Here is a 22772-nt window from a genome sequence, read left to right as displayed (position 1 = left end):
GGAAAATGATAACAGTGTAGGAGACGAAATTTCAAATAAAAAAAGCATTGTCGAAATAAACAAAGAAAATATAATTAATATTTCTGACAATGAAGAACCTTTAAAGGTTTTTGACGAGTTTATAGCCTTTCATAACGATGATATTAACACCTTGGTACAAAATACTAAACACGACTCTGAAACAGAATTGACTTTACACAAAGAAGATGAAAATTGCATGTTGGAAATAAATGATTTCGAAGAGGTTTTGAAGGAATTCATGATTAATAGAGACGATATATTGCCTAAATGCAGCGATATGGTAGATTATATAACAGACCTAAACATCATAAATGAAGAACAGAATTTAGATGGTTTTGGTAATTTTTTTGACACTTCCAATGATTTGGAAGAAAGCGAGATATCTAAAAAAAATCGAGACACTAAAAGCATGCCAGAAGAATACAACACTTCAGATATAAATAAAACGCAATTATTAAAATTGAGGCATATCATAAAAACTAATAAACTTTCGGACAATGAAACTTCTACTCCTGGGCTATCAACGACTGAATATAATGAAGTTCATGAAATGCAATTTAAAAACACAAACAAAGTTGAACATTTTGAAGTACAATCAAATGAAATACAAAGTCTAACACTTGGCGTTAATACGTCCATAGTTGTTGATTTAACAGTAAAAGAACATAATAGATTTGAAATATATGGTAAAATTGATGAGACCCAAGATTTGACAAATGATATTCAAAACACAGGTAAACTAATAGAGGGATCCGATCATACTAAAACGGTATCAAAAAGTGATGACCATATTATCGAGTGTAACAGTGGTAATAAGATTTCAAAACTTGGAAAAGACAACATTACTATTGACTTCGTAAACGAAAGAGGTAACAATATAACGGCAACATCTGATAATGGACCGACTGACATAGAGACCATATCGTTACTATCCGTAGAAGTGAACATGGACGATGACGATTTGGACCTCTGCAATGGCTATCATTCATCTGATTTTGAGTTTATAACAGAAAGCGACGCTGAGATTAACGGTCTTATAACAAACACTTCAAAATCTGCTGAAATTAAAAAGAAATCGAAAACTAAACATGTTACTTCTAAAAACTCTTCGTCAAATGAGGTAAAGCCGGGATGTAGCAAAGATTTCAAAGATAATTATAATATAAATGAACATTGTAGTACACAAAGTTCTAGATCAAGCCACACCATACCTCAGGGTGAAGAATATCTAAAATTATTCCAAGGAATATACTCGCCTATGTTCAATGATTTGTTCTTCTGGGAAAACAAGTCTGTCAGAGCTCAGACTTGTATGAACGTTCAATATGAAGGTGTAGGATTTGACATAAGAATGCCAAGCAGAGAAGACACTAATGAGGAATGTAAGTATAGGATACTATACCTACTACATAATAAGCTTGAAATATTCTAAGGCCTGGTTTAGTATATGAAACCACAGCTTTAACAAGAAATATGGGCTTATTCTCAGTTGTCACCACTGGCTTCGTTCCCACTAGCGACAAATGGAGTAAAAAATCCCAATTAATGTTTATTTATTGCCACCATCGAAAGGGAATAAAATAAAATTCGAGTTTAATGATAAAAGTATAGGTCTTATTAAAAATCAGTCTTAAACATCAGATATTTCCAATACCATACAACAATTAAAAATCACAGAAATAATCACATAGTTTACAACTATAATAGTTTGGACACACAAGTAAGTTTACTTATCTAATTTAGCAATTTTTTTTATTGTAACTGTTGTTTTGTATTTATAGTGCCCAGATTTTCTGAATAATTGGAAATGATGTGATTATTTCTGTGATTTTTAATAATAGTAATTATTAATTATTGGAAAAGACTAATTTTTTTAATAAGATCTGTACTTTTATCATTAAACTCGAATTTTATTTTATACCTTTCGATGGCGGCAATAAACAAACATTAATTGGGATTTTTTATTCCATTTGTTTTTTTTTTACCACTGGCAACTACTGGGATATTTTAAATTCCATTTGTCGCCAGTGGCAACAACAGATCTTTTTATCCCATTTGTGACCACCTACTAACATATGGGTTTTTTTCCCCATTTGTCTCCAGTGGAAATGACTACCAGCAACAACGGACACTTTTTATCCCGTTTGTCACCACCTGGTAACATGGGATTTTTTCCCCATTTCTCGCCAGTGGCAACAAAGCCAGTGGTGACAACTGGGAACGAGCCAGAATATCGCACCTTTCAGCTTTATTTCATACAAAAATTACCATAACTGCAGCATTATGAGGTTCCCTTCCTGGCTCTTGTCTATAACGTATCGACGAACCCTTTAGGCGAATTCGACACAGTCGCCGGCTGCAGCAGACTGACACTCGCCTATTGCCGCAACCGCAATTTGTATGAAAATAGAATAATCGCTTCTAGTTGCCGGTTGCTGGTATCCAACACAAGACACGTTACAAAACGCGGCGCCTTATAAAACTCCCTACAAGATCTTCAGTGTTGCATAAATCACGTGGCTTAGAAGCCATTACATAGAGTCATGATCATATTATAGAGGTAACAATTCACGTCTGTACTGCTCGGCAGTCTACGGTCGCTACCAGAGCTACGGGTTGTCTTTGTGCGATATATGTTTTTTTGTTTCATGACCGTTTATTTATGTGATATGAATGTTCAAGTGGAATGTTCCGTGTGCATCAAATTTTTTTCTGCCATTCAGGTACTAGAGATTAAGAGTAGGCAGTACTTATTTCGCTCTGTGCTTTATTGAACTCAATAAATTTTTACCCAGATAAAGAAGCAAATGAAAACGTTAAGAAGATTCTAGAATTATATCCTTTTGAGAACAGAAGCAAGAGAAAGCGGCGTAGAATTTAGATTCAACATTTTCATGAACTGTTAATACCGTCAATAGTAGATAAATCAGGCTTGACACTGAGCCGCTGTTATCGCAAGAGAAATAGAGTTGAATTTATGACATTTTATGTGGCTCGAGCCCGTCTCAAGCTTGCCGCGTTTTTGATCCTGTACTACCTTCATATTTTTGCAGAATATACTGGTTGTTGAATTTACCATTGAATTTTTATTAGCAATACCTACATATATATTTTATTTTAGTAAGATTATTAGTAGATAATATAAATGTATAAAGTAATAATCTATATCGATAGAATTTATCGAGTGTCAGTAATGCACGGCCCTGCCGCTTAAAGGCCAAAATCTGCTCGTTCCCTACTAATAAGTGGGAGAGACCGCAATATCACATTACAAATTGGACGCCAATCAACAAGATGATTGTGGAAGAACCAAAAAGATGGTCAAAATCATCAGGTTATTGTCAAAAATCAGAAATTGCGCAAATAATTAACAAAAATATAGGGTAAAGAGATTGGGCGAACAATTTACAAACACATCGTCTAGTGCCAGGCAAACAATTGACAAAAGCATCGTTTAAAGATAGGGTTTGCAAGTCAAAAATTACGGTTTACGGGCAAACAATTGACAAAACTTGCCGACGACGACTCACCGAGCGTTACCCAAATCCCGTTGTTCTTATTCGGTCACAAACATATTTCATCAGGGTAAATAATAAAGAATATACAAGTTAAAAGGTTTAAATTTATTGTAAATATTTACAATGAGAATTAAAACTAGTGTCTAAAATTAAATTTAAGACTAATAAAATGTGTACTTTTTAGTAGTAGCTTACAGTAGATTTATCTTTACCATTAACAACTTATTATAAAATGTCTCAAATACACAAAAAAATACGAAAAATTTTTATCAAAGAAAAAATACACCTCGATTCATCAAATCCTTCATCAAAAATGTCAATATTTACGTGTACCCCTTAGTTACAGAAAGAGGAGTCAAATTCGTTAACAGATAATTTTCGTGTCTGCGGTGTTCAAAGCACCAAGAGAACAATATTAAAAAAAATTATTTCATCGTTTATTCATACCTTACGCGATTATTTTCTTACTTTGTCCGTGTAAATCGCTTACTTGCAAAACCAAAGAAAAAATTATATCTAGTAAGTGGTACACAGAATACCTCACAATCAATAAGAACCCAAAACTGGGGTAGTTTACGATATGCATGTATAATATATACTTATTCTTAAATATTGGAAAAAATATTGTAAGGGTGGTTGAGCGATAGATACACTTATGAAGAGATGAAAGTTAAAACGGCAAAAGCGCGAAAGAGACGCGTTAAACGCAAGATGGGGTCAAGGCTGATATGCGGAGTTGACTGACCACCTAGAAACTGGATTGCGATCATGTGACTGTCGCTTCTTTGTGGTGACTGTTGCTTGCAATTTGTAGCTGCTGTCGTTTGCTACATTTGGCTATTGCTGCGCTTCGGAAGAGCAATGGAGCAACTTTTTACTAATTGTGGCTAAGCATGACCACTTGTGGCAAAGCCTGGTTTATTTGTGGCTGTAGCCACATGGCCCATTTACGGCTTAAATCTCGTAAATCACACTAGTATTCTATCAACACCAGTACGCTTTCTTTACAAATAACTAAACATGTATTCTTATATCAAAAAACGTAATTGCGTTTTGAAAATACAAAAGATATTAATAATCTTTTTATCTTGTAAAGATAGATTAATTCTTAGCCTTCCTTTTTGCCGGTGACCGGGGTGGTACATCAGTCTTCTTACTCTGAAATAAAGATTAATTTTTAAGTTTTAATTGATATTCTATGTAGCTTCGTAAAAGAACACTACTAATGCCATTTATGACCATTGGGGAAATAAATTATGCTAAATTGAGTCAATATGGGTCCTGAAACGAAGCTCTTCTGTGCAGCGTACATTGATATAGTTTTCGTTTTCAATGTAAATGGCATTGTGGTTCTATATTTTAAATAGCTACTTCACTATTACGCGCCAGGAGAACAGAAATGTGCTTAAATGTTCGACGATCGATGTCCCGGTTCGACTCCCAGTAAGATCAACTGATTTGGTTTTCTAAATTAGTTCTGGTTTGGGTGTTTTGGGTAGTGCTCTTTTCTTATACTCATCATATACAGGGTTATTTTTAAAATGTTAACAACCTCACAGGATTATATTACTAACATCATAAACAACAACTTTTGTTCCAGACTTTTTACAAAATGCAATAAATTTACCAAAAATAATCTTTTAAGTTTTTGTGGTACCATCTAACACTACTGTGGTACTGATATGTATTTGGTAGTAAACAACCCATCCACTACCTGTTTGGCAGTCCGCCGCGCTGGCAAGAGACTGCTCACACATTATCCTGCGTGTAGCCCACGTATGGAGTCTCGCAGGACACATTACAGGATTGCAGGATGGTTTGCACGCTGCGACTACATTCATAATCCAGCATTACGCGGCGGACGGTGAGGCGGACTGCAATGCAGGATAATGAATGCCACCTTTAAGAGCGCGTTCTCATCATGTCGTAATGCTTTATTTATCGTTGGGCGACTGTCGCATCTAGCCTGTTCCGTTATCACGACAATCTGTTGTGACCGTGACATGAGACATTTATCGTTGAACGACTGTCATGTCTACCTACCTGTTCCCACTAGATCGAAACGACAATTTATCGGTTTACGACAACCGTATTTTGTTTGAAGCTGCGATTATCTGTCGTCACATTTTTATCGTGACGCTTTATTTATCGTCGAACGACTGTCGTCGTAGCACTTACCATTGTCACGACAGTCAGTCGTCGTAATATCAAAAAAGTCGTGAACGACAGTTCATCGCGTGTTGTGTTCACTACATGGGAACAACTTCATTTAAATATACAAGTCACACTTTGCACGACTATCTATCGTCACGACATAATGAGAACGCGCCCAAAGTTGTATAGCAACGCCTCCCGTGTGTGTCATTCATAAAATTATTTGGTGATGGGTGCATTATTTCGCTACCACACAGAGTTATCACCATTTAGAGCGGTCTCAGTAAAATTGGATGGAACAAAAGTTATTGTTTATGATGTTAGGAGTATAGTCCTGCGAAGCTGTTAGTATGTTAAAAACAATCCTGTATACCAGCCCGTTGCACCAAGTACCAAGTACCAGAACGTTTAATAGAAATCAAAAGACGACATAATTCTGTTTCTTTTAAATTAAGTGCCTCTACAGCAGCATTGCCAACTTAGCGACTTTGTCACTAGATTAAGCGAGATTTTGACATTAACAAAGATATTTTATTTCTATTTATCTACTTTTTTAACCGACTTCAAAAAAAAGGAGGAGGTTCTCAATTCGATTGTATGTTTTTTTTGGCATTTGTGAACGGAGTCTGTAGAGTCTTTTTTGTTGGAAAAAAGGTAACTCAGTAGTGATCCCATTTAAATTTGAATAAAATATTCCACCTCTAGGTGTGGCAAACTAGAGAATGGATCCGGTTTCGCGCACTTTCTGGTAACTGATTTCAATAGAACTTCGCAAATAGATACTGAGATTGTTAATTAATTAGGTTTCAACCTTTAACATTAAAATAATTTTGTTTTAGCTACCTTTGTGAACGCGCTACTAAATGGTAGGTTTTATATTTCAGGTAGTATTGTTCTTAGTCGTTAACAACTTGCGTTATGTACACGACACTATTCCCATTCAGCATCGGAGACCCTAAGAACTTGTCTAGCGACATTTGCTTTAATCTAGTTGGCAACACTGCTCTACAGTGAATGTGCAGACTACATAATCCGCCTTGGGAACATTACACTCTTAAAAATTTTTCATTATCGACACATTCACGAACTGTCAAATAAATACATACAGTCACGCCGGTTTGAAAAAACTATAAACCCTCGACAGGATCGATGAAAGTGGTGATCCATGTTCTCTGCCTACCCCAACAGGTGACAGGCGTGACTGTAACGTGTATACATGCAAAAAGTTTACGAATACGTTGTGCGACTATTAAAAATATTTCTCACACAATAAACACACATAACTTATATAAAATTATCTGTTATATCTAATGGCAAAAACGAAATTGACGTTACTATTATAGTCTTTTTCACGTAAGGTGGGTAATCTCACAGCCAGATAGGTGCAGTAAAAAAAACGAAATAAATGAAGCCTGTCTACTTGATGCAGAACATTGAATTTTCATCCGCAAACATATTTACACCATATAATCGACAAATCGAATCGGCCATCTTGTCATGTGGCGTCTCTTACGAGTTCATGTTTTAACTTGTATGTTTTGCTTCGAGAGTTCCGCGTGATGATTGACTTCTGTTAAAGAGTCGATTCTACGTCAGCTTGAATTCAAATTTTTCTCGTACTAATACGGTTAATTTTGCCTGGATCGAGCGGTAGGGTTACGGGTTTAATTTCAGAATTTATTCTTTTTCAAAAATAAATTAAAGCCATTTGAAATACATATATCGTATACTATACCTATTCTATTTAGTTCAGTGGATATTAAAAAAATGATTGGTATATGTAAAATACCTATTGAATATTTCGAGATAAGTTTGTGTTTTTTTTCCTATCGTGAAAGTGTTTAGAAATCCTGTTTTCAAATCGGTGATCGGTGTATATACTCAATTTTACTATATATTAATCACAAAGTGATTGATTCATTCACTGTTATTCGGAACCAACCAAAGCCAAAATACATAATTTGATAAGCCACCACCATTGTCTACACAATGCCACTCAAGTTGATTTGGGCACAAATATAAATTAATAAATTGTCAAATGAAGCTGTCACTTTACCTTCCAAACGTGATAAACTATAACTGTAAAAGCTCGCGACAAATTGACAGTTAATTTGGTGAATCTATAACGATATATGGAAATGAAAACTGACCTCTCCTCTGGATCTCTTCGCTCTAGGCTCATCCTTCTCTTTCTCTTCATGTTTATCTTTGTCATCTTTATCGCTTTTGTCATTCTCATCGCCGTTTGATTCTTTTTCTATATCTTTTAAATCTTTTTCTTTTGAATCCGCTTTTTGTTTAGAATCTTTCTCTTTGGAATCTTGTTTGCCTTTAGTATCCTTTTCTTTTGAATTACCCTTGTCTTTAGGATCCTTATCTTTAGAATTTCCTTTTTCTTTTGAATCTTTGTCTTTTGAATTTTCTTTCTCTTTCGTTTGTTCTTCTGGTTTATCCTTCTCAGCTTCTGTTTCCTTCTCCGTAACTTCTTTTTCTTGCTCGGTTTCTACATCATTCTGTTTTGGATCTTCATTTGCTGTGCTATTCTCATCTACTTTGTTATTTTCATCAGCTTGACTGTTTTCATTTATATTTTCTTGTGTTTGTTCTGTGTTCTCAGGTTCTTTTTCTGTTTGTTCTTTGTCAGTCTCTTTTTCTGTTGGTGTGTCTTGTTTTTCTTTTTGCTGGTCCTGTTTTTCTGTTTGCTTAACCTGCTTTTCAGGTTGCTTGTCTTGTTTTTCTACTTGTTTCTCTGTTTGTTTCTCTTTGTCTTGTTTCTCCTCGACCTGTTTTCGTGACGATTGTCGTTTTAGTGGTGGTTTTGCAGGGGTGCTGTTTGCTGCTTTTTTGTTCTTAGCTGTGAAATTAAATTATTATATAAATATGGGGAGCAACATCTTATTCCTAAAAGCACATATGTCCATAGACAATGCTTTGCTGGTTCCTGCACTGACGTTTGGTAAATAGTAAAATGTCGTGATGAAGCCTGTATATCGGAAAAGGTTCCCCTTGGAAAGATTGTGATGTGCCCAAAACTCATTTAATAGCCTACGCCCTGAAGTATAAAACATTAAACAGGTTGATTATAAAAACTTTCCAGTGGCACAAGACTGAGCAAACTTATGTGTCAAAACAAAAAGCAAGCATAATAATACAACGTTAAAAAACGTCAAATGAACTGCCAATTATTACGATTACTAAATAAGTAACGCCATTCATGTCACACATATGGAGCTCCCTGGTAATCAAATAATGATTTGTCTTAAAATACCTGGTGTAGCCTTTTTTTTATTCAGTGTGTCCTCTTTCTCTTCTTCTAAAAGAGGTTCTTCTTCGTTAGCTATGTCGATAGCTGCCTTGAGGGTGTGTGATGTAGGTTGGGTCATTTCTGCAAACAAAATAATTAACAATTATAGATTGATCCTATCCGTGTGCCTTGAAGCTCAGATTAAGTTTAGAGTTAAATGTAAATAGAATTTTACATAATTGAAAAAAAGTCCATTACTTTATATACTTTAGATATTGATTGTATGGATTTCGAAATGTATGTAAAGTGATGTAGGAATAGAATAAAATAATTTATTTCATACTAATAATAATGTGTCAAACAACCTATGTATAAAGGAATTCCTTGTACTATGAGAGGTGATCGACCTACGACGTTCACTCCGAGACATTAACAACCCAAAACGCTCAGACCAGAACCAGTTTAGCAAAGTTCATTTCCCAAATAACTCCAACCGGGAATCGAACCCGAGACTTCGTCCAAACCCCAGTTAGGTGATCAATACACATTTACAGTCATTTATGTTTAAATATTACGCTAATTTTGTAAACAAGTATACGTAAATTGTACCATAATATACGTAAGAATTTAACAGAAAATCTGTAATGACCATTGACTTACAAATAAATGGACGACGGGTCTAATACAAAAACTACGAAAAAAATGTCCCAAGTCAACCTATTCGAAATTTAAATTGTAATGTCATCGCAGTATCGCGCTGTCAGTAGAACAAATGAAGACTTAAGCGGAGTGTCGCGCTCTGTATACGATTTTAGCGCCTTACAAGTGCGGACACTTTTTAGCGCGGACCCGACGTCCATATAATTGTAAGTCAATGGTAATGACCTAATATTCTCCAATCATCTGATTAAAGCCTTTGCTTAACTGAATTGGTTTTTAAATAATTTTATGTTTGTTTTGCATTGTTTATACGAATATATGATATTTATTATCAATATCACAATTGAATGTTAATGCATATCATGTAATCGACACGAATATAAATACTAGCATACATTATGATAATTGTTCTACATTTTCAAATAATCGTCGTTTGTAACACAATCTAGATCCTATGCACCCGGCGTATTTTTTACGGAGATAGTTTTAATTTTAGTTTTGTTTGTTAATTTCAGTTAGTTTTTTAAATAAAGCAACTACATGAAATTCTAAGTGTAAATTCCAGTGGAGTATATAATTGGCACATCCAGTATATAACCAGAAATAAAGACGAAATGTCAATTAATTTGTATGAAAACTATTCTGCCATATCATTACTGTGACAACTGCGCTCCGATTGGCCAACCCGAACTCGAAACAATTGACGGGTGTCGTCAATTGTTTAACTTCAAATCGGTGTTATAAACGATGGTATAAACCAGTGTTTAACTTGACCTTTAAATACTAGTCTATACCAGGGCTATAATGCACGAAAATTGCAAAATTACATATTGAATATTGAATTACCGATGAAATTTGATTCCGTTTGTTTTGTAATTAGATGTTTTGCTTTGTTAGTGATATTATCTTTATTACAATAAATACAGAATATTTTTTGGAATGTACGGAGACTTACACACACAAAAAAAAGATCAGTTGTTGGCGCTGTACTATTTCAGTGCAAACGAGAGTTGATATTTATAAGTGATGTATCACTGATGAGTTACCAGGAATGTTTGGCCCTTATTTCGTCTCTATTTCTGATTATATACTCGATGAATTGCTACATTGCTAGGCTACAGCGCGTCTGGGGCGCTTATACGCGCAGATGTGCGCCAGCGGGGGCAGGCATGAGGCGCGGGCGCGGCATAGGCTCCGCGGTCAGTCGCGAGCCGGCAGCGCCAGTGCCCAACAAACTGTCCTTAACGCCGGACTGATACACTCGGTAGTAGTATAATTAATATTATTTCTGGTTTAATATTAGCTTACCAATAGGCTCGTGAACCATTTCGAGCAGTTCGTCGGCATTCAATGTGGATGTGGCTTTCTTGAACTGCAGCACGCGTTCAGAGAAGAACTCCCAGAACGATAGACCTTCTGGCGTTGTGAAAAGATCCTGGAATAAAAAAAAAACAAATCCTTTTATATGCATTAAAACATTAATTTTTTTTATAAAAAAACGACCTCAAAAGTTAGTGGAACTAACTGGCATCTATTTGGCAAGTTTTATTGAAATCGGTTTACCCGAAAATGCGCGAAATCGGATTCAGCCTCTAGTTTACAACCCTTAGAGGTGCAACATTTTCTTCAAATTTAAGGGGGACCACTGCTGAGATACCCTCTATCCAATGAAAAAAAAGAATAATCGAAATCGGTTCACAAAAAAAGCCGGAGTTATCGTGTAACATAAATGCAAAAAAAAACTGTCGAAATAAGAACCTCCTCTAGACTCTTTTTAGAAGTCGGTTAAAAATCATGAAGATTATTTAAAAAAACGATGATGTCGCGTGTTTAATTTAAGCAATGGAAAGCTGTGTCTTCTCACGATAAATTTAGGACATACTGAATGCAGCCGCGTGTAGTAAGTAGGCAAAAAAAATTAACTGTATTGGTTTGAGCCACTAAGTTACATGACAATCGTTATATTACAAGATTATAGTAACTAAGCCATGCTACTTTGAATATATTGAACATTTTCTTTTTGAGACAAACGCGCAGACTTATTGGGAGGTGGTCGTCGGGGCTCATGGCACCAGAAACTCCATATAAGGAACTGCTTGTGCGTTGCCGGCTCTGAGAGCTCTGTACTACTACGTAGTTCTACTACTGCTATTACTACAAGTAGAACTCCTTATGAAAGAGTTCGTCCAGGGAAGTACTGCCACCTTACCTATGAGTGAGCATTACTGGGTTCCGATTTTGAAGGGGAAATTACAGGCACATAGGACTTGTCAACTTATGTATCGGGATGACGGGCGCAGTGCTCCTAAGAACTTTGCGATTTGAAGCTCTTGGTGGCACAGCAACTGTTATGGCCAGGTGTGTCGCTCACCATCAGGCCCACAACTAGCTCGTTCCGTTACTCGCTTTTTAACAACGGGTGACAAATTAGGGAATTAATCCGGTTTAATGCGTTTCAGTCACTTTCCGTTAACCGATTTAAATAAAACTTGGCAAATAGATGTAATTCCACAAACTTATGAAGTCGGTATTTTTAAATAAAAATGTTGTATTATCTTTTCACTTACCTTCATGTATTTATAAACATGATCCGCTTGTTTTCTGATGCGGTGAGCTTGTTTGCTGAAGTGAATGGAGTCGGTCTCGCTGAGATCCCAGGACGGCGTGTTGCCGACGTACGCCCGCATGCGTTTTATTGTCTCCAGGCAGGAGGGGTGCTTCAGCAGCATTAGGGGCTGGATTTCCAATTCTGTAAACATTAATATTACATTTACAAGATAAATAATAAATGCATAACGCACACACTCAACATAGCCCCGCACTAGGAAAAAACCCTGTGTCGCGGGTGCCATGGACGCATATATAGACAACCACAAATTACACCCAAACTCATGAGAGAAATATATGTAGGCCATACAAATATTTCTCCCGGAGCGGGAATCGAACCTGAGACCTCTGCGTGGCAGTCCGACGTGGTAACCGTTCGACCACGGAGGCAGTCAAAAATGTTTAGACCAATGGAAAGCTCGGTTGTTAACATACTTATTTGTATGCCAACTGTGATACACTTCGTTTCAATCCATTTTAAACAAGAAGCAAGACGGTTTAGTGATGGCCAATTTGACTGCCAACTACAAATCAATTAATTAATTGAATCGATTCATTTAATTGAGTCATACTAGTGGTTTTCATTATATAAACTATAAAAGCAAATTTAAAATTTCCGAAATCTTAATTTTAAATCCTCGTTGAAATCGTTACACTAAGGGTCGTAGTCCAGAACTCTACTCAATGCTCAAGTCAGGATTTGAGAAGAGTTGAGTATGATTTCAAGCACTGGAAATACGATCCTAATGGCAAGGACTTTAGTATGATTTCTAGTGCTTTGAATCATACTCAAGTCCTAACTTGAGCATTGAGTTGAGTTCTAGAATACGACTCTTAGATATTCGTTAGATTGCGATTGAAATTTTCGAATTACTAATCGATTATAAAAACTTTAATTGAATGAAATGAATGTTTTTCTTTATGTACAGCACTATGCAACATAGACTATTCATATATTTTTAATTAAAAAATAACTCACTTTTTGACTACCATTTATCAAATACGATTTTACGATGTTATTCAAAGAATATTGTTGGAAAAAGCGATGACAAATCAAGTCAAAATCTTCGAAATATATGTGAAAGTGTTACTTATTCGATTTAGAAAGAAAGAAAGAAAGAAAAATAATTTATTTGGCAACATTTTACAATAAATAATACAAAACAAACACAATCATACATTAATTTTGTTACCAAAACGTCACCACTCAGCTTTTTGTAATGAGACGTTGAAGAACGCCTCATTACGCTGGTTTTCAGTGGCGCCATATATGGACAAAAAGAAAGATGGCGCCTCGTCCAAGCAGGCGGGAAGATAAAAATAAAACAAAGAAACTTACTTACAAATATAAATCAAAAATTAAAATATTAAACAAAACCATAAACTAATCCTAACATAGATACATAATAATAAAAATGAAATAAATACCAAAAATGTGATTATAATGTAGTGTAAGTGAGGTGAGTATACGTAGTGTAAGTGAGGTGAGTATATGTAGTGTAAGTGAGGTGAGTATCTGCAGTGTAAGTGAGGTGATTAGTGTTAACACATTGTACAAATTGGCTCTGATCACTTTTTAAGAACTTTGCAAGCAATGCACGACTACCTTATGTATTGAGATTATAATTGAGATAATAAAAATTTATTGTATTATTGCTTTAGAAATTCAACCCAACCGTTTTGTTTACATTTCGTTTAAAATGGATTCGAACAGACTATAGAATATGCTATATTTATTTGAAATAAGAACATAACACAATAAAACACCGACAATATAATATACTGTTAGTTTATTCGTAACGTAAGGCCTGCATATGGTGCCTATATCGAAACCGCGCGGGCAACGCACAATACATATAAACGCTGGGTTTTGGACGCGAAAACTGAACGTAGGCTTGTCGAATCATGACTCGCAAAGTTGTCTTTACGATAAGTAAAATTTTCACTGAATGGATGCTTATCCAATTGTATACGAGAGAGATAGACTTACCCATGAGATTATCCAATAGCTTCAAGCACAAGTCGGTGTCCGCCTTTTCCAGGCACAGGCAGGTTTTGATCTTCGCATCTAGCTCAATCAGTTTCATTTCAGTTTTCAGGAATTGCACACGGGAGCGTTTTTCTTCTGAAAAAAAAACTTATTTTTAGGAGAATCAAGTAATGGGGCGAATAGTCGTGCGCCTCGTGGTAAGCAACATAACAGCTCGTCGTCTTACATTCTCAAACTTGTATCTTAAAGAACAAAGAAACTGAAATGCAAAAAATGCATTGCATACACAAATGTAATTAATAGATTCAGGCGTTACTTTGCGCAAGTCCGTGTGTTACGGACGGCCGTACGCGCCTGGCCGGTCAGAGCCAGAGTCCAGAACAGAATGATTAATTCGAGAGCTCTGATTGGCCGAGCGGCGTAGCGACCCATTGATAGGACCGGCACGATGTGGGAGACATCGTGCCGGTATAAATATAAGCGATTATTGTTACTTTACGCATTCACTTTTTATATTCGCTCATGAAAGCACTTGTTACAATTTCTTGTTTCGTAAGTCAGATTGACATTTTTGTTTTATATGAATATACAGTCCATTTTAAATCAAGGAGTTTTTTATTATCGAAGGAGAATAAAGCAGGAGTTCAGTTTTGCGGGCTGAATTCCGCACACCGTGTTTTTATTAAAAATGGAAGTAAATTAATTTGCTACTCCGTGAACCCAGTGAAGAAAGGTTAAATCGTGCAAAATAGCTGCGCTTGTGTTGAATTTTTTTTCATGCAGTTAAGTTAAGTTCCATCCTCCCTCTGCATAAAATTAATAACACAAGCGCAACTAGAGTCACAAACCACCACCAAAAATATACCCAACACGTGTTTCACGTCTCCACGAGGCATCCTCAGGGGCTGTTGATAGCTCGACTGTCGACCGAAGAATGAGCTCGTTTAGAACAGTTGGTATTTATACCCCGCTACCCCCAGTGTTACTATTATTGAAACCCGAAAATACCCGTAATAAAGGTGAATGATACAAAATTCTACTGTTAATTTATTATACAACCGCTGTTGTTGCACCCAATTATTTCCATCGGTTCTAAAACACCCAGACGTAGTTTGCAAAAATTAACTGCATAAAAAAATATTCAACACAAGCGCAGCTATTTTGCACAATTTAACCTTCACTGGGTTCACGGACTTGCAAATTAATTTACTTCCATTTTTATTATACACATGTTGCAGGCTAATTTCACATCACATTTACTTCATATTCACGCACTGGTTTTTATCTATTCTTAAAGTAATGCATCCAAATTAATCACCCTTATATAAAATCCCTTGATAAGAAATTTCAAATAATTAGAAGTTTTGTCATCTCCTGAATAATTACTATTTATAAGATACGTGTTTTAGAATGTAAGGCATCGAGTTTGAAATACCACTCAAAACTTTAAAACGCAAAGACTTTTAAGGCCCTCGCACTCTACGCTCGTCTCCCTGAGATAAAGGTTCTGTTTAGAGCTACTGAACACAACTGAAGAGCTCTTAAATGTTACATTATTTTAATAAGCGTTGCGCTCTCTATGGAAAATTGAAAGAATGCATGTCGAAAATGAAACTTTTTTTTTTCGGATCTAAGTCGCGTGTGAGCTGACTCTTGGCGAAAATAAAAGAAAAGGGCCTTTTTTTAATATACCAAGTACCGGGACGAACAAGTCGTGTGTCTGGTGATAAGCGAGATGCCTATCCATAACAGTTGCAGGGCTTTAAATCGCAAAGATCTTAGGGGCACTCCCACGCACACCCGTCATGCTTATCTTTATAAGTTCACAAGTCTCATGTGCCTGTAATTTCACCAGCACCCTTCTGTACCGAAGCGCAGTAATGCTCACATTACTGCTTGACGGCAGAAATAAGTAAGGTGGCAGTAGTTCCCTGGACGAACTCTTTCACAATGAGCTCTACGGCTCAGTCCACATAATTTATTACAAGTACAAAACGAAAAACAAAAGCGTAACTAAAAATAACGGAATGATATTCAAAAAATTACAATCTATATAAAACTATTTGTGAAATTACAGGCACATGGGACTTGTCAACTTATGTCTCAGGGTGACGGGCGCAGTGGCAGTGCCCTTCAGATCTTTGCGATTTAAAGCTCAGAGCTCAGTGGCACTGCAACTGTTATCGACTAGCGTATAGCTTACCATCAAGCGCACGACTTGTTCGCCCCGTCACTTGATGTTATAAAAAAATATTAAACAGTGCCAGACATTTTCTAAAGAGGGCCTATACAGGTGTATCTAATTGTTTAAACAGTAGATCACGTGAAAAGAGTTTTGTATCAGGATAATCTCTGAGCACATCCTCTAGCTTTGAGAAATTTGATGGAAGTGGTAAGAGAATGAACTAACGTAAAAATGGTGGAAGAAAGAATTCGAGGACGATTCAAAATTTTAAAAGTAAATGACTAGGAACCAGTAAAGAGGGAAATAAAAGGTAGGATGACGATGAAGGAGGTTAGCATCGTCACCACCCATATATTGCCGTCATCGATTATATAACCAGAAATAGAGACGAAATGTCATTTAATTTGTTTGAAAACTATTCTGCCATATCATTACTGTGACAACTGCGCTCCGATTGGCTAACCCGAATTCGAAACAATTGACGGGTGTCGTCAAATTGTTTTACTTCAACCGACGACCACTTTAACTTTAGCTTAGCTATAATGGAGGAAAATTGAAAAATAACATATTTAATTACCGATGAAACGTGATTCCGTTTGTTTTTTATTTAGATGTTTTACTGTTTTCCCATACCACCGAATATAATAGCACGTTAGAGATATTATCTGTATTACAATAAATACAGAACATTTTTGCAATATACGGAGACATACACACAGGTCAGTTGTAAGCCTGTCTTTATTTTAGTGCACACGAGAGTTGATAAGTGATGTATCACTGATGAGTTACCAGGAATGAATGGCCCTTATTTCAGACGAAAAAGATAGAGCACAAAGTTCTCCTGTTTTTTTTAATTAGTTAACCTGTTCGACTTATCGGAACTTATCCTAACGATGCATAGCTGAAATATCATTAAACAACTTCAGTATTCTAAAACTGGATTTTTTATGACATCTCTAAAAGTTATATATCGAGTTCTTAGGTTTTCACGATTGTTACACATAGAAAATGAAACTATTTTTCCGGATTTAAATCGCGTAATTTGTTTTTTCAAACAAACCGACGTTTCGGGCCCTTTACAAGTCCCATGGTCACGGTTGAAACTTTGAAACGTCGGTTTGTTTGAAAAAACCAATATACGCGATTTAAATCCGGAAAAATAGTTTCATTTCCTATCTCTAAAAGTTATTTTGTCACTTAGCTGCATTTACTTAGCGGAAGGCAGTATATTTGTTTTTTCAAATACACTAAGGTTTCTGGCCCGTTACAAGTCCCATGGTCACGACTGACTGCAAAATGTCTGTTTCTCGTATAAATTGCATTTTTAATAATGTCAGTACAAAGTACTAAAAAGCCGACCTCAAAAGTACGTGGCTTAACACTTGCCAAGTTTTATTGAAAACGGTTAATTGAGAGTGCGCGAAAACGGATTCATCCCCTAGCTTGCCACCCTTAGATGTGGAATATTATCTTCAAATTTAAAAGGGGTCAAATATGGGGGTATCCTCTATACAACAAAAAAAAATCATCCAAATCAGTTAACAAATTCACAAAACCGGAGTTATCGTGTAACTAATAATACAAAAAAACTACATTAGAATTGATAACTTCTTCCTTTTTTTAAGTCGGTTAAAATGGTTTGGCATCTCAATTTTTTGCAGTATAATCTTTGTTACGATGGTACTAGGTGCAATGTATAAGAATTTATGAATAAGAATTAAAATACCTGTCTCTCTTTCTTTGTCCAGGGTAGCTTTTTCTTCATCAGTGAGGTTTAGGTCCAACACCAGTTGAGCGAGTATTGATTGCGGAGTTATCTGACCCTTTTCTGTAAATATAATTTTTTTCTTGCTACAAAAATAATAGGGTATAATATTATTTGATCCTCAAAGAAATAATTGATATATTGTAAATGTGCACTTTTTTAAAAAAAGATATTTTTTTTAAAGTTTGGTATATATTAATTGTTCCATCTATATTAGTTGATCTACGGGTAAATTATAAATGAAACGCTTTCAAGTTAACACTATTATTATGTTTAAACATACTAAATTTATATTTGGTATTCAAAAATAACGTTTGATCCTCTTTTCTATTATTGGTCCTTTCTTTTAACGATTGATGACTTTTATAACCAGTATATCTTTTGATATTGATCTCCTAATAAATCTTGGTTGCTTGGTAGCGATCTTCATTCAGTAGGTTAGGTTAGTACATGAAAAAGCAGCACGGAGCGAGCGACGCGAGCTTGTCGCGGCAGCGGCCGGCAAGTGCCTGAAGCCACTTTGCTTGCGTTTCCGAACATGTTATCAGGTCAAATTATATTATAGTTAATATGATATTTGTATATAAATATAATCAACATTTACTTAGTTTTAAAAATAAGTATCTAAATTTTATTTTTAATTCTCATTTGTCTTAGTTTTGAGGCCCAACATAAAACTATCAAAGTTCATTTATACAAATCAAACATTGATTTTCATAGCTCTGAATAGACTAAAATATTAAATACATGTCAAATAATATTATTATAATATTATAAATACTGTCATCTTCTTATCCAGCGAGCGATTTGATCGCTGGCGTCATTGTCGTTCAGTTTGCAGCCTTAGAGCGAGCAAAAAAAATGCAGCCTTAGGGCGAGCAATAAAAAAAAACAGACTCACCTAGCTGCATTTTCAAAGTGAGAGCATTAGCAGCGGCTTGTTTGTCCCACTGAAGCCTGACTGCCTCGTTTTTGAAGTTTGGCGGTCGTGATTGGAAGAGTTTGATGCCAATGTATTGGTTAGTTGGTAGATAGGCTATGAGGATATTCTCTTTTTCTGTGTCCGCTATAAAAAAAAATAGCCATTGAAAATTTCAAAATTATGCTGATTAGAGTACTTGGGTTTTTGCGTTTGAAAGTAAAACTGGCCAGTCGTGACCATGAGACCGGTAGAGAGAGAGAGAACATAACAGTTACATGGACACAGCACATTACGCTACACATTGATGTATCTTGTTCCATTGCACTGAACGCGATTTTCGAATAACATAACTGAGGATAGCCTCGGCGCAAAAATGTGTAACCCACATTAAAAATGTTTTCTGCAATATTAGTTTAAATGATGATAGAATGATTACATTATTGCATACTAAAGATAATTTTATATTTTGATGATATTGTCATGTATAAAAAATATTTATAGTTCGTTTCAATCCATTACATTGTACAGAAAAAGTAAACAAATAGGTCACTGACCCGACTATAGACGGTTTAGTGATGGCCAGTTGCACTGCCAACTACAAATCAATTAATTAATTGAATAAATAGATTGGTTTGATTGGATTAGTTGGAACAACAGTTATTTTTGCGTTTTAGCTGCTGGTTATTAACAAATAATATGTGATTCGATACTGAGTGATGATATTTTTATACATAGTATTAGTACAAGGCGTAGTTACATATTACTAGTGGTTTTTCTTACATGACCTATAAAAATATATTTATAATTTCGGAAATCTTAATTTTAAATCCTCCTCTGAATGCTTACACTTAGCTACTTGCTCGATTGTGATTGAAACATTCGATTTAATAATCGATTAAAAAACTAAATGATCCGAATGATTATTTGTTCGACAGCTATGCAACCATACACAATGTATACTTCTACATTTGAAAAATAGCCTAATTTTTGGACTAACAGTTTTTCAAATACAATTTTAAGTTGTTATTCAAATGAATATTGTTGGAAAAGTTGAGATATCAAATCGATATAATGAACAGTCAGCAGTTAACTTATTTCATTTATTGATTGATTGCTTTAGAATTTTAACCAAACCAGTTTGTTTACTTTTACTGTAAGATGGATGAAAACAGACTATAATTATTAATTTTTTAACAGTAACTATTAAAATTGAATAACTTGAGTGCAACAGTTTGATCAATACATAAATCGACAGTTATTTTTAATTTAATATTTAAGTAATTCCAATAAACTACCTTGGCTATTTGTTTAAGTAGGTTTAGGTAGGTTTTATAAACTTTTAACACTTTTGTTTATCAGTTAGATTAGACGCCTACACAATATAACAAAGTTGGTTTATTAAACTGGTTCTAAGTGAGCTCCCCCAGACAACTAACGAATGATTATTAATTAAGGAAAAAACAAAACATATTATAATGAAAATGTATTAATCAGTCTTTTACAAAATTACTTAGGAAATTTCATTTTAATAAAAATTTCATTTTCTTTAGGATACATTTCTAAAATTTTCATAAATGTATCGTTTTCTTCGTTCTTCATCTCTTCGGGCACGAAACCGACGTCTTTGATATAATCCGAATAATTCTTATTAAATCCCATGTCCCCGAATTCAATGGACATTGGGGCGTATTTACGGTTTTTCTTTTTCGTCGGTTTGTTTTTGAACAGTTTCAAATATTCTTCACCTTCTGGTATTTTATAATCTTTTAAAGGTACCGGTAGTTTCTTGTCTTCATTTCTAGGTTCATTTTCAAAACTTTTAACGTCTAAATTTTTATATATCTTTTTCAAAGATGTAACGGAACAAAGAGACTGTACTCGTGAAAGGTTTTTTACGCTCGACTGATCGGATTGAGTCTCCTGTAACAGGTTTTGTGATAACAGACATTCGTCGTCGTTCAATACGTTTAAAGAACCTAATATTAGTCCTGCTATATGTGATGTTGGTTTTCGCTCAGTACCGCCTAGCGGAATTATTGAATTATGTTCTGTATTGCCAATTCCTGAATTAACGGATAAATAATTAAAATTTTCAGGATTTTCATCAAATTTTGCGGAAAATGTAGACATAAAGTCATTATTGAAATTATCATATTGGATTACAGTCTGTTCTTGGGTACATTGTAATTGCTCGTATAAGTCAATATTCATTATGTTAGAAGATTGTAAAAGTGAATTTGTTGTTTCTTCTGAGGTGGTACTTTTTGAAGTACTATCTTTTGAAGTCGTATCGTTTAATGTATTTCTACTAGAAGCTTCTTGAATATTATCAATGCACTCCTGCTTCTTTTGTTCTGCCTTATGTATAGGTTTTGTAGGTGGTACAAACTTTTTAGCTTTCGCTGTAGTTTTATTTATAACTGTACTCTTTTTCTTAACGCTAGTGGGTATTTTATTTGTAGATGGCGTTGATTTTATGTAAATTTCTTTCGTTGATTTATTGCTAAGATCTGAAAAACACAAAAATTAAGCATAAAACAAACCATTTTGTTTATTATTATTTATGTTGCAGACGTCTGAGTCTGCATCCGTATATTTTTAAATATCTAATTCCGCATCCGTGATCCGATACAATCCATACCAACCGTCCAACCGTCCAACCAGGACGCTATGATGGCCGTTTTGACTTTTGTCCACTCATCAAGTTTCGTATTAATTCATAACTACGTTGAAGGAGCTGTTGTACGTTGTTGTCAACAGTGACGTGCAGTAAAATTTATGGATGTATAATTTTACGACACAACACGGTATTTGTTTTTCGAAATTCGATTTTTTTTTAAATGAAATCTAATACGATCGTCACTTATAGGATCGCTGTCCAGCAAAACTTCTACCTCCAGCAAACTCGCATCAAAGCTCAATGCAAAACAAAGCAGTTTCGAATTGATGATATATTGAGTAAACATTTTTATTTTCGTTTTATTAAAACTTTTTAATCAGCTACCCCTTGCAATACTAGTTATGAATCTAAAAATTAATATATAATGAATTGAGATTTGACCTCACTATTGTAATCTGTTAAAATGGCCATCATAGCGTACTGTACTGCATACTGTAGTGGTAATTAGCCAATCGATAATTCGGTCTTTTGACTGGGAGCCACGTATTCGTAAAAGTAGGCTCCCAATGCAATTTGAAACATAAAAACAAAGACTAAAACTGAACTTACCCATTAATTGCGTATTTGAATCCGTGTTCTTTAAAGAATCAAAATCATTTTCATAGTTTTGTGAAGACGCCGCAGCAGCAAAATTATCATCGTATTGACCAAAAATATCTTCACTAAACATGTTATCTTGAGGTAAATTCTCCATTTCTTATTTAAAAAACACTATTTCCAATTTAATTTTCTTTTTTTTTTGTTAGGAAAAAGTAACAAACGCGCTGTTCTTTTGTTCTGAGTTTCGGGGTAAAGTAGTAGTAAAATTTTTCGTCCTTCGGGACAGGCTAAGGCATCGAAGCCATACTGCCAAATTTTAGATTTATTTCGCGGTAAATTAAAAAGTTCGAAATTCGAAATGTTGACAGTTTTGTTTTTTAAATTTATTTACGGCAGCTGTGTTGGTCAATATTCTACCAATTTAGCTGAAATAATTCAACATAGGTAAGTAAAACTTTAATAAGTTCAAAAAAAAAAAAGATTTCT

General features: G+C 35.0%; 1 protein-coding gene across 3 annotated transcripts in view; it reads right to left on the bottom strand.

Annotated features, from left to right (window-relative positions):
• Positions 1 to 4128: 4128 nt before the first annotated feature.
• The window catches only part of LOC113227566 (myb-like protein X), a 32230-nt gene continuing 13586 nt past the window's right edge, over positions 4129 to 22772 (bottom strand). Inside the window, exons 9-16 of one of the 3 annotated variants that reach the window (XM_026460517.1) lie at positions 19046 to 19210; positions 18106 to 18207; positions 14195 to 14329; positions 12165 to 12346; positions 10906 to 11032; positions 8962 to 9078; positions 7844 to 8547; positions 4129 to 4697 (exon numbers count right to left, since the gene is read on the bottom strand). In XM_026460517.1, coding sequence (XP_026316302.1) covers positions 4641 to 4697; positions 7844 to 8547; positions 8962 to 9078; positions 10906 to 11032; positions 12165 to 12346; positions 14195 to 14329; positions 18106 to 18207; positions 19046 to 19210 — 1589 coding nt within the window. In that variant the 3' untranslated portion in view covers positions 4129 to 4640. The remainder of the gene's footprint in view (positions 4698 to 7843; positions 8548 to 8961; positions 9079 to 10905; positions 11033 to 12164; positions 12347 to 14194; positions 14330 to 18105; positions 18208 to 19045; positions 19211 to 22772) is intronic. The other 2 variants (XM_026460518.1, XM_026460519.1) reach the window with 2 other exon arrangements.

This window comes from Hyposmocoma kahamanoa, unplaced genomic scaffold (genome assembly GCF_003589595.1).
Source record: "Hyposmocoma kahamanoa isolate Upper Pololo Valley unplaced genomic scaffold, ASM358959v1 211, whole genome shotgun sequence".
Classification (NCBI taxonomy): Eukaryota; Metazoa; Arthropoda; class Insecta; order Lepidoptera; family Cosmopterigidae; genus Hyposmocoma; species Hyposmocoma kahamanoa.
This window is presented reverse-complemented; position numbering and strand designations above follow the sequence as displayed.